This window comes from Indicator indicator, chromosome 7, assembly GCF_027791375.1.
Source record: "Indicator indicator isolate 239-I01 chromosome 7, UM_Iind_1.1, whole genome shotgun sequence".
Taxonomy (NCBI): Eukaryota; Metazoa; Chordata; class Aves; order Piciformes; family Indicatoridae; genus Indicator; species Indicator indicator.
Genome location: NC_072016.1, coordinates 3,974,598 through 3,986,250, shown reverse-complemented (window position 1 = coordinate 3,986,250; position 11,653 = coordinate 3,974,598). Strand labels below are relative to the sequence as shown.

Below are 11,653 nucleotides of genomic sequence, written 5' to 3'. Positions count from 1 at the left end.
GCGGGGGCCCGCGGGGGCCGAGCTGCGCGGGGCTGCGCGCTCCCCCAGCGCTGGCGGGCGCGCTCCCGCCGCACTCCGATCCGCGTCGCTCCATCCCTCCCGATGGCGCTGCCCGGCGCTCGCCTCCCCTCTGACGCACTTTAAAGAGTCTCCCCCTTCAACCTCAAGGCGAGTAATAGCGACCAATCATCAAGCCATTTACCAGGCTTCAGAGGAAGCTGTTTATGTGATCCCAGCACTAATTAGGCTCATGAACTAACAAATCGTTTGCACAACTTGTGAAGGGGCCGATCACATCCATGGATTGTCTTTGGACTTAGGGAGGGGGGGCGGGGGGGGCGACCGCCTTTTCCTTGCAGGAGGGAAACTTCTCCCAGCAACTTTTTTTTCCCTCTGTGTGTGTGTGTGTGCGTGGTGCGTGTGTGTCTCCCTTTTGGGTACCGCTGGCTGCCGCTGCCTCCTTTTCCTCCAGCCCCTGTCTATTTATGTGTGTATCTATCCCTCCTCAAGTCACTCCCTGCTGCAAACTTCCCCGGATCGTCTCCCGCGCACCGGAGAGAGCCAGGCAGAGATTTGGTCGGGGACTCTCGCCGCGGCAGCATGTTTCAGCCCACACCCAAGCGGTGTTTCACCATCGAGTCGCTGGTGGCCAAAGACAGCCCCTTGCCCGCGTCTCGCTCCGAGGATCCTATCCGACCGGCGGCGCTCAGCTATGCCAATTCCAGCCCGATGAACCCTTTTCTCAACGGCTTCCACTCCACTGGCAGGGGGGTCTACTCCAACCCGGACTTGGTCTTTGCAGAGGCCGTCTCTCACCCGCCTAATCCGGCCGTGCCGGTCCATCCCGTGCCCCCTCCCCACGCCCTGGCCGCCCACCCGCTGCCCGCTTCGCACTCCACGCACCCGCTCTTCGCCTCGCAGCAAAGGGATCCCTCTACCTTCTACCCCTGGCTAATACACCGCTACCGGTATCTGGGCCACAGGTTCCAAGGTACGTGCAACTTTTCTTCTCTCCTCCGTTCCACCCTCTCCATCCTCCTGCGGACCCTGGCCAGTCCCCGCGGCGCGGATGCGGGGGGACTTGTGTGAGGCAGTGCCCCGAGTCGCGGGCTCGGTTCAGCTGGGCCGATGATCTTTTGTGCCTGTCTCCTCCGCCTCCAAACTTAAGGAGCTGTCAGAGCCGAGGAGCTTGGGCTTGGCTTTGCTTTGCTCCTTTTCCCGGTTTGTTTTGGTTTCTCCGGGAAGTGTAGGGCGGGCGGGAAGGCAAGGCCGGGTGGGACCTCGGCGGCTTTCTTGCCTCGATTAAAAGCAGGGGGTGATATTCTTTGTTGGGGGATATTTTTTTAGTTCTGGTGCTTTAAAAGCTACGGAGGCAGCCGCCCCGCAGAGAGGGGAAAGCAGAGTGACGAGATTTAGGTTCCTCCGGGAAGGCGGCGGTTCTCCCCGGGCTGCCGGGGCCGCGGGAAGCCACTGCCATGACTCCCGAAGCCCGGCCGCTTCCCGTCTTAGTGAGGACGAGAGGAAAATGAAACAAAGCCCAGAGAAAGGAACAGAGAAAATACAAAAAATTCCCAGCTTCGGAGCTGCGTGTGTAGATGGGGCTGCGGAGGAGAGCCGAGGCTGGGGATAGAGAGTCCCTTCGTACGGGGCAGGGAAGGGCTCCTGGCTGCCAAGAGATTAATAACCGTCTGGAGGAAAATAATCAAATCCAACGGCGAACAATCAATAAAATCCCCCCCTTGCTTAACCCTTTGCAACCGGCAGCGTCTTCTCCGAAGTGTGAGCCTATTTGTCCCCTAATAGATCCAGCTCCTGCCTCTTTAGTTACACACGCACACACACAACACACACACACGCACACACACAAAAAAAAGAGAAAAGAAAAAAAGAAAGAAAAAAATAACCCTCCACTAGGAGGGATCTATCTGCCTTTTTTTTTTTCATTAATTCCAAACGAAAACAAGCCACCTGCAATATCCAGTTCCTCGGCCTCCTGCAGCCGAGCCGTTGCACCCCTGTTGGAAAAGGAGCCTCTGTCTCTCTCTGAAGCCAGGCGAACCGCGATACAAAATGGATTATCACCCTCTCAGAATAAAATTACAGGTTTCGCTCACCAAATTATTTGTCGCAGTCATCAAGCGATTGGTAAAGAGCAGCGGATGAAAGGCGGAAATGTCCTGGTGTTGAGCCACAGCCTGGTTTCAAACACACCCTCCTCCTACAACGATTTTTTATGCACTTACGGAGAGAGGACCTTGGTGGATTTCCCACCTTGGAAACAGCGACCCGGAGAAGCGATACAGGGCCAACCCGGAGAGACAGATCTACCAAAAAGCTCCAATTGACCGTCCCCCACACATACACAGTCGACAGCAGGCCGGTTAGGACGATTTCATGGCCTCCCCGAAGTTTGTTTCTTTATTTCACCCCCAATTCCCAAAGTAGGCATCCGTGGGAGCCCCTGCTCCGAGGAGTCCCTCAGCCAAACGAAGGGCAGCGGGAGGAGAAAGTTGCCGGATGGAGTTTTGGGAGAGAGAAGCGGGGAGAGGCCGATAGAGCGGGCTGCCGGCGGGCAGCGGTGAGGGGAGAGGCTCGGCTGGGGCCACACCGAACGCCACTGCCCCGCTGGCCGCACCGGGGGGAAAGGGGGGGGGTGTATAAATAATAAACACAGGAAGATGTGAGGCTGCCGGTGGACGACGAGATGGGGCAGCTGCGGGGTGAAGCTGCAGACGCCGCAGCCAGGCTTGGGCAACATTCTGTTTTTGTTTTTATTTTCTTTTATTTTTTTTTAACTGTAGTGCTCCCTCGGTTCTGTTTTAGTATTTGAATTTCTTCCAGTCCTCTTATTCCCCTGCTCACTCTTCTCAGGTATTTATCGGAGGGATATTTAATACATAAAAGACGCTAAAAATACAAAAGGAACTGTAACCAGATTTCTTCTGCGGGTAATGGTGGAAGACAAAAAAAAAAAAAAAAAAAATCTTGCGCTAAAAAGTCCTCTCTGGTGCTCTTGGGAAACGTGTTTTGTTAATCTCTGTTCTACCCTGTTGTCCAGGGAATGAAACCAGTCCGGAGAGCTTCCTATTGCACAATGCACTGGCCAGGAAACCCAAACGGATCCGTACAGCTTTCTCCCCATCCCAATTACTGAGACTGGAACATGCATTTGAGAAGAACCATTATGTAGTAGGAGCAGAGAGAAAACAGCTGGCACACAGTCTCAGCCTCACGGAAACTCAGGTAAGGGGGAAGAAGGGAGTGGACATCTGGGAAAGCGAAAGTACTGGCATCTCCTTGGGAAAACCCACCCGGCCGGTCCGGAGGTACGCTAGGAAAACATTGGCAGGTTCTGGGGGCATTTAGGCCTACAGTCCTGAGCCGGTGGAGCCGAGTTGAGTGGTCTCCCGTCGCCTGGGTGTTATAAACCCCTCTCCCGTTGGTGAGAGCCTTCTACTGCTTCGGGGGTCGTGGGGCCTCGGGCGGGCGTGGGAAGCCGCCGAGGCTCAGGGTACGGTTTGAGACTTCCCCGGTGAGACTCGTCCCGAGCGGGAAGAGGAGCGTCGAGCTGCAGACGAAAGGCGGTCCATTTTCCTGTGTGATTTGTTGTGATCCTCGAAAAGTAGTTGGATGTTAGGGACAAAAAACCCCAAACAAAACAAAACGGGGGGAATACACACACGCCCTCCTTTGGATCTTAGGGCAGGAATACAGTTTCTCAGACGATATTTTTCACTTGTTTCTAGCCCCACGTCCGGCAGCGAGGTTATGACGGGTGGGTTCAGGAGGGCATAAAGATGAAAAATAAAAGCAGAGAAATTACTAACTACTAGGAATCCCCCCCTGCACCACCTCCCCCCCCCTCACCTCCCCCTCTCCCGCAGGCTGGCTGCAGGCCAGAACCGCACCGGAGACTGTTTCGGTCGTCTCTCTGCAAGGACGATTAGCGACTTTTCTGCTGCAGTTGTCGGGGGTAGAGGGTCTCGGAGAGTACCGAGGCCGGACACTCGTGGGGCGGACGGGGAACGGGGGAGCGGGTCTCGGAGAGTACCGAGGCCGGACACTCGTGGGGCGGACGGGGAACGGGGGAGCGGGCTACCTCCTCGACGGTGGGGACCTACGGCTGTCGGGCTCCCTGCGAGGGCGTTTTTCACGCGGTTTTCTCCTCGCCGGAAGAAAGGCTGGAGTTTGGGGGGGGGGGGTGTGTGGGGGGGGTGTTTGCTGTTGTTGTTGTGTCGGGCTTTTGTTTTGTGCCCTTCCAGGAGACTCGTGGAGAGAGGGCTCCAGATGGGGATTGTCTCTGCTACAGTATGTGGCACTGTACTTAAAAAAAAAAAAAAAAAAAAAAAAAAGGAAAGAAAGAAAGAAAGAAAAAAAGCCAAAATACCGGCTCGCAGCCTAGTTCAAAGTTCCCAGTAAACACAGCGTTCTCTGGGCGGATTAAGTTGTAACACTTTTTTTTTTTTTTCCTTAACTCTTTTTCGTGGGGGAAGCAATAAAGAGGTTGGAGCTTTTGTTTTAAAATGTCTCCCTAACAAAACAATAAAAAGGGATCGCCACTTTTATGAGGTTCTCCGAACAAGGGACCGGTCACAGGCTTATTTCCACTGGAAAGCTGTATTTAAGGTGGTCTTTGTGCTGCTTGATTCCGAAGCTGGTTGGGGTCTTTTGTCCGGATGTCAAACCCCCAGTCTCCTACAAATGAGCTCCCTTTTGGGAGATCAGCGTGCAGAAATGAACCGTCCTCCCCTTCAATTAGCAAACTAAAAGCAAATTAAACTCACCCCTTGTTCCCCGCTCAGCTTTTTAATGGGGGACTTTTGGAGAATATGAAAATGGAGCAGAGATGTGTGTCCGGCCAGGCAGGTCTCTGTTCTGAAGAGGCAGCGAAGCGGGTTAAACCAGCTTATTAAAATGCTCCAGTTCCCTTTTCCCCCCTTGCTGGGGCCTTTATCAGGCACTTTCAGACAGAAACAGAGTTTAAACTGCTTTTAAAAAAATGTTTACCTTTGGCCACTACGAGGAGTCTGGCCAGCCCTGGAGATAGCTCCCAGATCAATACTATCTGTAATTAAAGCACTGAAGTCAGCTGTCGGATGGTTAAGTCAGATTTATTCGGCGCTGAACACGTTCAAAGGGACATTTCCTTTGGCACTTAAAGGTTTCTCCTCACCACGATCTCTCCTGGACGGTGCGTCCTAGGGGGACGCTTCGAGGAGCGTCGGACGTGTTTCTTTTCCGGACATTTTCTTTCATTTTCCTCACATTTCCTAGAGGAAAAATATCTCGTTCCGCTGCCCCCCGACCCCGTCCCAAGGCCCCGTTGGAAGACACGAGGGCCCTCGCTCTGTTTTGCCCAGCCAGCCGCGCCGATGGGTGCCGGTAGTCAGGGGTCGCTTCTCAGCCGATCCAGCGTCCCTGGTCGCAGCCCTGGGTCGCTTTCCCCACGCAGCAGGCCGCGGGACGCTACGATAACTGTTGCCGCCCCGGTAGCTTCCCCGACGGCGGGGCCAGCGCGCTGACAGCCCACTGCCGCGTAGCCACGCTTTGTTTTCCCGGTGTGAGGGGCACTGCGAGAGGTTACTCGTGCGCGGAAGATACGCGCCTCTTCGTCAGGTCCGCCCGCGGTGCCTCCCGGCTGCAACGCACACGCAACGGTGAGGCTGCCCACGTATGGATCCTCTGGAGGTGCCTGGTGGGCGTGAGGCACCGTGTCTGCATCTTCCCCGGGGACGTTTAGGTGGCACAAGGGCTATGTCTCCACTCATCCCGCTCCGGGCTGGGTAGTGGTGCAGGCAGGGGCACAGTGCAGGCAGGGAATAATGCGCACAGCACATGGAACAGGCAGGGCACCAGGCAGGCAGAGCCTCTCGGTAGGGCAGCGGGCCGCGGGTAGCACTGGCGTGAGACTAACAGCCGGTGCCTTTCCTCCCGCAGGTAAAAGTATGGTTTCAGAACAGACGGACAAAATTCAAGCGGCAAAAGTTGGAAGAGGAAGGTTCAGACTCACAACAGAAGAAAAAAGGGACTCATCACATTAACCGGTGGAGAATCGCCACCAAACAAGCCAGTCCAGAGGAAATCGATGTCACGTCGGACGATTAAAAACTGGCACTTTTGGACTTTTCAAAGCCAGGCACTCCACCAACAGAAAGTGTTAAAGGCTCACACCCCACCCATCTACCCACGTCGGAGTGGCTGTGAGGGGAAGGGACAAGGAGATCTTCATCAAAAATGCGATTCCCGCCTGGGAGGGCAGATGGGAGCGAGTGAGAGCGAGAGGTCCGTACTGTGGCACTGCCGGCACCGCCGGCACCGCTCTGGCAAAGGGGGATCTGTCAATCAAAGCCAAAACACCGGGACGAGGTGATTGACAGGTATTCCGTTTCTCGCAGTCCACTTTTAAAAGCATAACGTCAAAAAAAAAAAAAAAAAGTTTAAAAAAAATTTGAAAAAATCTTAAAAAGAAAAAAAACCCAAACCAACAAACCCAAACTCGGAACCACCCCTCCTCCCCCAACCAACCCAGAAAAATGATCACCTTACAGGACATTTTGCACTTCACAGTTTTTTCCGTCTTTGAAAGAGAAATTTCCATTAGCAGCCAAAACCCACACCTGTTTAAGAAACTTGAATTGCATGTGTAAAGCCGTCTGGGCTAAAAAGAAAAAAAAAAAAAGAAAAGAAAAAAAAAGGAAAAACAGAAAGAAAAAGGGAAAAAAATTACCCCGGTTCCTAAAGACAGAAATTAATTGTAATTTCTTTTTTCCCTTTAAGACAGGTTCTGTGTGCTTTTTAATTTTATTTTACGAGAAATGTGCAGTCTGTAAACATTTTACGATAACTTCTGGCGTCAAAGTGTTTGTGAAAGCTAAATGAAGTAGCAGTAACCAAGCATAGTGTTCCTTCCTGATGGAAAACCAAGGTGGGGCAGGGGAGGGACGGGTGGGAAAGGACGGGGTTGGGGGGGAGGTTGGGGATGGTCATAACTTTTGCTGCCAAAAAAAAAAAAAAAAAATCAAATCAAATTACCCCCCCTCCCTCCAGTTGTATCCCCATTGCAAAACTGGACGATGATTATTCTTTAAGAACCCAGCGACCAGGTTTGGCGGTGGGGACACCTCCCAGGCTGGGAAGATCCAGAGAAAAGGGACCTTAAAATCGCGGATTAATTTTTTTTTTCCTAATGGCCATTTTCATTGGGGCAATTTTCAAGCACTGATCTTATAATATTCCCAGATCATAGAGCTACTAAAAAAAAAAAAAAAAGTGACAAAATGTTTCCTTCATGTTTCCTATACCAGAATGTAAATATTTTTGTGTTTTGTGTTTAATTTGTTAGAATTCTAACACACTATATACTTCCAAGAAGTATGTCATTGTCAATATTTTGTCAATAAAGATTTATCAATATGCCCTAAATTTTTAAGTAATATATTTTCCATTGCCCTCCCTCCCCCCAGTTTATCTGAAATCGGTAGTTTCTTTCCCGCTACACACCTCGGTTTTTGGCTGTGGAGCCCCCACAGTGGGAACCTGCACTCCCTGGTCGCGCATTCCTGCGGCCGTGGCTGCGTTTGCTTAATCAATTCACTGCCTGCTAAATAGACCTCTAAAAGTAATCCAGAGAGCCCCACTTGCTGTAAATAAATACCTTTTAAAAAAATAATAACAACAACCCCAACCTCTTCCCCGGTTAGAAACTGAAATGCAAACTGTCTCGTCATGGGAGGGTGAAACGGGTTTGTGCTTCGGTGAGAGGGACTTGCCTTGGCAAAAATATGTATTTTATTTAGAGGAAGTGAATCTTTCTCTCTCTTTTTTTTTTTATCTTTTTTTTTTTTTTTTCCTATTCCCCCTCTTTTACATCGCCCCACCAGGTCGCTGCGGTGAGTAGTGGGTCCTGGGAGGCATGTCCTGCACCCCAGCTTCTGCTCTCCCCATCAAACTTGGGGAGCGATCCTGGGCACAGGGTGAAACATTAAAGACGTGGAAGGAGAAAAAAAAAAAAAAAACAACAACCAACAAACCAAACAACAAAAAAAGTTGCTCTGGGTCCTTGAGGAAACTAGCTGGTTTTCTGGGGGTACGCAGTTGTTTTTTCATGCTTCATTTGCTCCTTAGCCTGATAGACTGCATTAATCAGTTTTATTTCCATTGATAGAGAAACCTCGTCTGCTCTGTTCGAGCTACAAAGAATCCTGCAAGCTTTTGTGAAAGTGCAAATCAGTTTAGGCAATTATCATACCAGGAATATGAAGGGGAAAGAGGAGGCATTGCCCAGTGGTCTCCTTTAATCTCTTAATCCGTGGATCCAGGGGGGCTAGTTGGACATAATTTAGGACAATCTGACTACCCTTTACACTGTGATAAGGCGAAGTTACAATGCATCATGAAAATACAAGCTTTGTTAAACATCCTGCTTTGGAAAGTTAAGATTAGACATTCTGTGCACGGGTTGTCTCTGTCGGGTACTATGTAAATTTATTTTTCTTTTTAAAAAATCCGATTTCATTCATTTATTTTTAAAAACGTTGCTCCTTATACGATCCCGGTGACTTTCCATTCACTAGTGCTACAAACACGAGAGAGGCCCACGCAGGGTTAGGGCGCATGTCGCAATGCAGTCCCTTCCATATCAACCTAGGCTAATTATTTAGTAGAGTTATTCCCAAGGTAAACTTCTCGTTGCGTTTCCCCCCCTCCTCGAAGAGCTGATGGTGCAGATCGTGGAACCAAGCAGGGCGCAGATTTCACCTTAACTAGCCCAAGTTGGCTTGCGCTCCACTTCAAACCCATGCAAATAGGCAAACATTAAACGGATCGCGGCTGAACAGCAGACTTGGGCCTTTCTAGAAATTATTTCCCATCTTGATAAAAGGCTTATTTCTGCAGGAACCATATACTCTTTTTTTCCTTTTTTTTTTTTTTTTTTAAACTGTGAGGGAAGAGAGGGAGAGAGGGAAAAATTAAACGTCCTATGTAGCGTAACAGCAATAAAATCTTCAGAGAATGCCATTAGCTTTGAAAAAAAACCCTAAAAGCTTTATTACAAACCAAGCTTTGAAAATAGGGGGGATTAGGAGTCTGAAAGGGTCCCACAATGGTTAGAAGAAAAGGTTTCATGCTAATGAGGTTAATGCCCTTTGTATCTCAGGACTCCACAACTTCATTACTCCCTATCTCCGGCTGCACCAAGCGGCTCAGAACACTGCAATCCACTCCAGCTCTCCCCTGCCTTGCCTAGAGAAGGATTTGATAGCAGCTCTGTTCAAACTAGATAATTATATCTTTTCAAGTCGGAATTAAGATAAAGAAAGTGAAGCAAAGGCGGCTAGCCTTGATCCACTGCAAACAAATTTGGCGCACTTTCTAGTCTCTCTCCCCCTGCCTCAATAGGCAGGACAGTCAGCTTATTAGACCCTCATTTGCTTTATTAATTCATCTATTTAAAGTGGCAGGATTAGAGAGAGGGAGAGAGAGAGGCAGAGTCTAATGTGGGACAGTGGATGCCAGGCAACGTGGAAATATAAATACTGGCGAGATGCTATCCGAGCGGGTGTTTAAAAATACATTTTATATTAAATAACTGGGCGGGGTGGGGGAGGGCGTATTCCGGGTGGCGAATTGTAGTCTCGGGCGGATTTTTACTACTCTTTCGAAGGAAATCTCGGTGCCTGCTGATGGAAGCCTGAGGCCCCCCGCCAGCCCTCGATGACGGCCAGCCTCGCGGAAAGCCCACTGCTCTCCGCGCATCGCAGGTGTACCCATGGGCAGGGCAGGGGGCTGTAGGCTGAGCGGATACCCCCTCACACTCTCCTGGGGTCACCCCCTGGGGCGTGTCCGTTGGTCTCGCTGCTCAGGGGTAGCCTGCGGGCGCGGCGTATTGTGCGCTCCTTCGCGCACTGGCGCTGGTGGGTGACCGCAAATCGGCCGCGCCGGTTTAACGCCGTCTCCCCCCTTCATTTATCGACCAAGGGCGGAGCAACCAGCCCCCGTCACCCACGTCTCGTCTGTCCCTGGTCCTTCTCTAACACGTTGCCGCCGGGCAGTCGCTCCCGGGACGGGGATGACCCGTCGGTGCCTCCCTCCTCCCGGTTCCCTCAGCTCCCGCCGGTGGCCTGCCTTCCCAGCTCTGCTCCCCGTCCAGGATCTGGCCCTTCTGGCCTTGGATTTTTAACCCTTTCCCTTCGAACAAAGCCGGCAACTCCTAGCCCCACCGTGGTCATTTCCCACGGAGCGATTTGCACCCTCGACGCACCTCTCTCTTTGCCCCTCGGCCAGATTCCGGCCAGAGGCCTTTGGACTCCTCTCTTTGTTGTGTTTCGAAACGCTGTTTATTTACCTCCCCGCTTTGATGGATCGCTCTGTTACTTATGAAGGTTTGGCGGAAATTAGCTGTCCCCCTTAATTAACACACAGCCTATCTGCCTGCCTCGTAGGAAACAGGCAAAGCAGCTCTGGCCAGACAGGATTCCCTGATAAAAAGGATTCTCCCAGCCCCTGCTCCCGTGTCCATCAGAGGTTCATAACTGCTCGGAGCTAATACAGCAATTGATTTACTTCTCCAAAGGGTCCCGCTGCGAGGGCGACGCGGGAGTTTAGAGAACCTCCTGACCCCGAGCCGTAACCTCTCTCCTCGCCATCCCTTTTCCTAGTGGGACACGCTCAGCCGGGGAAGCCCAGGCCGTAGTCCATGCTTGAAAGCGAAAGGGCCATTAATCACCTTCCCTCGCTCACTTTTAATTGGCCTTTTGCAATTAGCGCCTGTTGCAGGGAAGGCAACCCGACTGCTGCAGTAGCCCTCTCGGTCCTCCCCTCCCCGGGGGTGGCCGTCCTAGCTCCGTGGCTCCCCTGCGTCAAGGCTTAGGGGTCGGTGCTCAGCCTGCCGCTCAGCTTGCCTCGCAGGTGGCTTCCCCGGCCCGGCAGTAGGCAAAGCGAGCACTGCCTCTTCCATCTTCATCCTCATCCTCACCCATCTGCATCCTCATCCTCACCCATCATCTCCGTCCTCATCCTTATCCTCCTCCACAACCTCCTCCTCCACTTCCTTCTCCCCGCCGTGGGGCTGCTCGGCTCTGCTGCCTCCGCAGCCCCTTCTCCCCAGCATGGCTCGGCTGGAGCCCGGGATGCTTCAGGGGCTCCGGGCGAGCATTTATAGACCCTCTCTCCATCGCCCACGGCTGGACCTGACGTCAGGAAGAACTTGATCTCGCCCGCTTTGCTCCTGCTTCTGAAACTGATCCTTGAAATGAGAGAACAGACTCTACACAATTCCCATGGCCTTGACATAAGGTACAGCGATAAATATACACCACTAATGAGCAATTACCATATAATCACCTTCCAATTAGCTCGCATAATGATGAATTAAACATTCTAGCCTGCTGGATTAGGTTTCTTACTTTGTATATTATTTACGAAGGCTAGCTTCTGCTGAGCACCAAATATCAAATTAGATAGGGAATTTTCAGTTGGGGGTAATTATGCATTCAGTTCATGCCCGGAGTTTTTGTCACCAGCTAAGGAAAGTGTATTGGAAGGTGGTGTCCTTCCTTTCCTGTCTTTCCTTTTTGATGTCGTAAAGCAAAGTTCAACCTCCTCACGTCGCCTCTCCCGTGTTAATCCTTCCCTAAGGTTTGGCACACGAAAA

General features: G+C 51.5%; 1 protein-coding gene across 2 annotated transcripts; it reads left to right on the top strand.

The window, feature by feature from the left end:
- The first annotated feature begins 600 nt into the window (after positions 1 to 600).
- EMX2 (empty spiracles homeobox 2) lies at positions 601 to 6,105 on the top strand. Of its 2 annotated transcripts, XM_054382432.1 has the most exons (3): positions 601 to 991; positions 3,059 to 3,243; positions 5,938 to 6,105. In XM_054382432.1, the coding sequence occupies exons 1-3, from the start codon at positions 601 to 603 to the stop codon at positions 6,103 to 6,105; spliced, it is 744 nt and encodes a 247-aa protein (XP_054238407.1). The 2 variants fall into 2 exon arrangements, with proteins under 2 accessions (XP_054238407.1, XP_054238408.1); XM_054382433.1 differs by lacking the exon at positions 3,059 to 3,243 and having other exon boundaries at positions 5,938 to 6,041.
- The last annotated feature ends 5,548 nt before the right edge of the window (positions 6,106 to 11,653 follow it).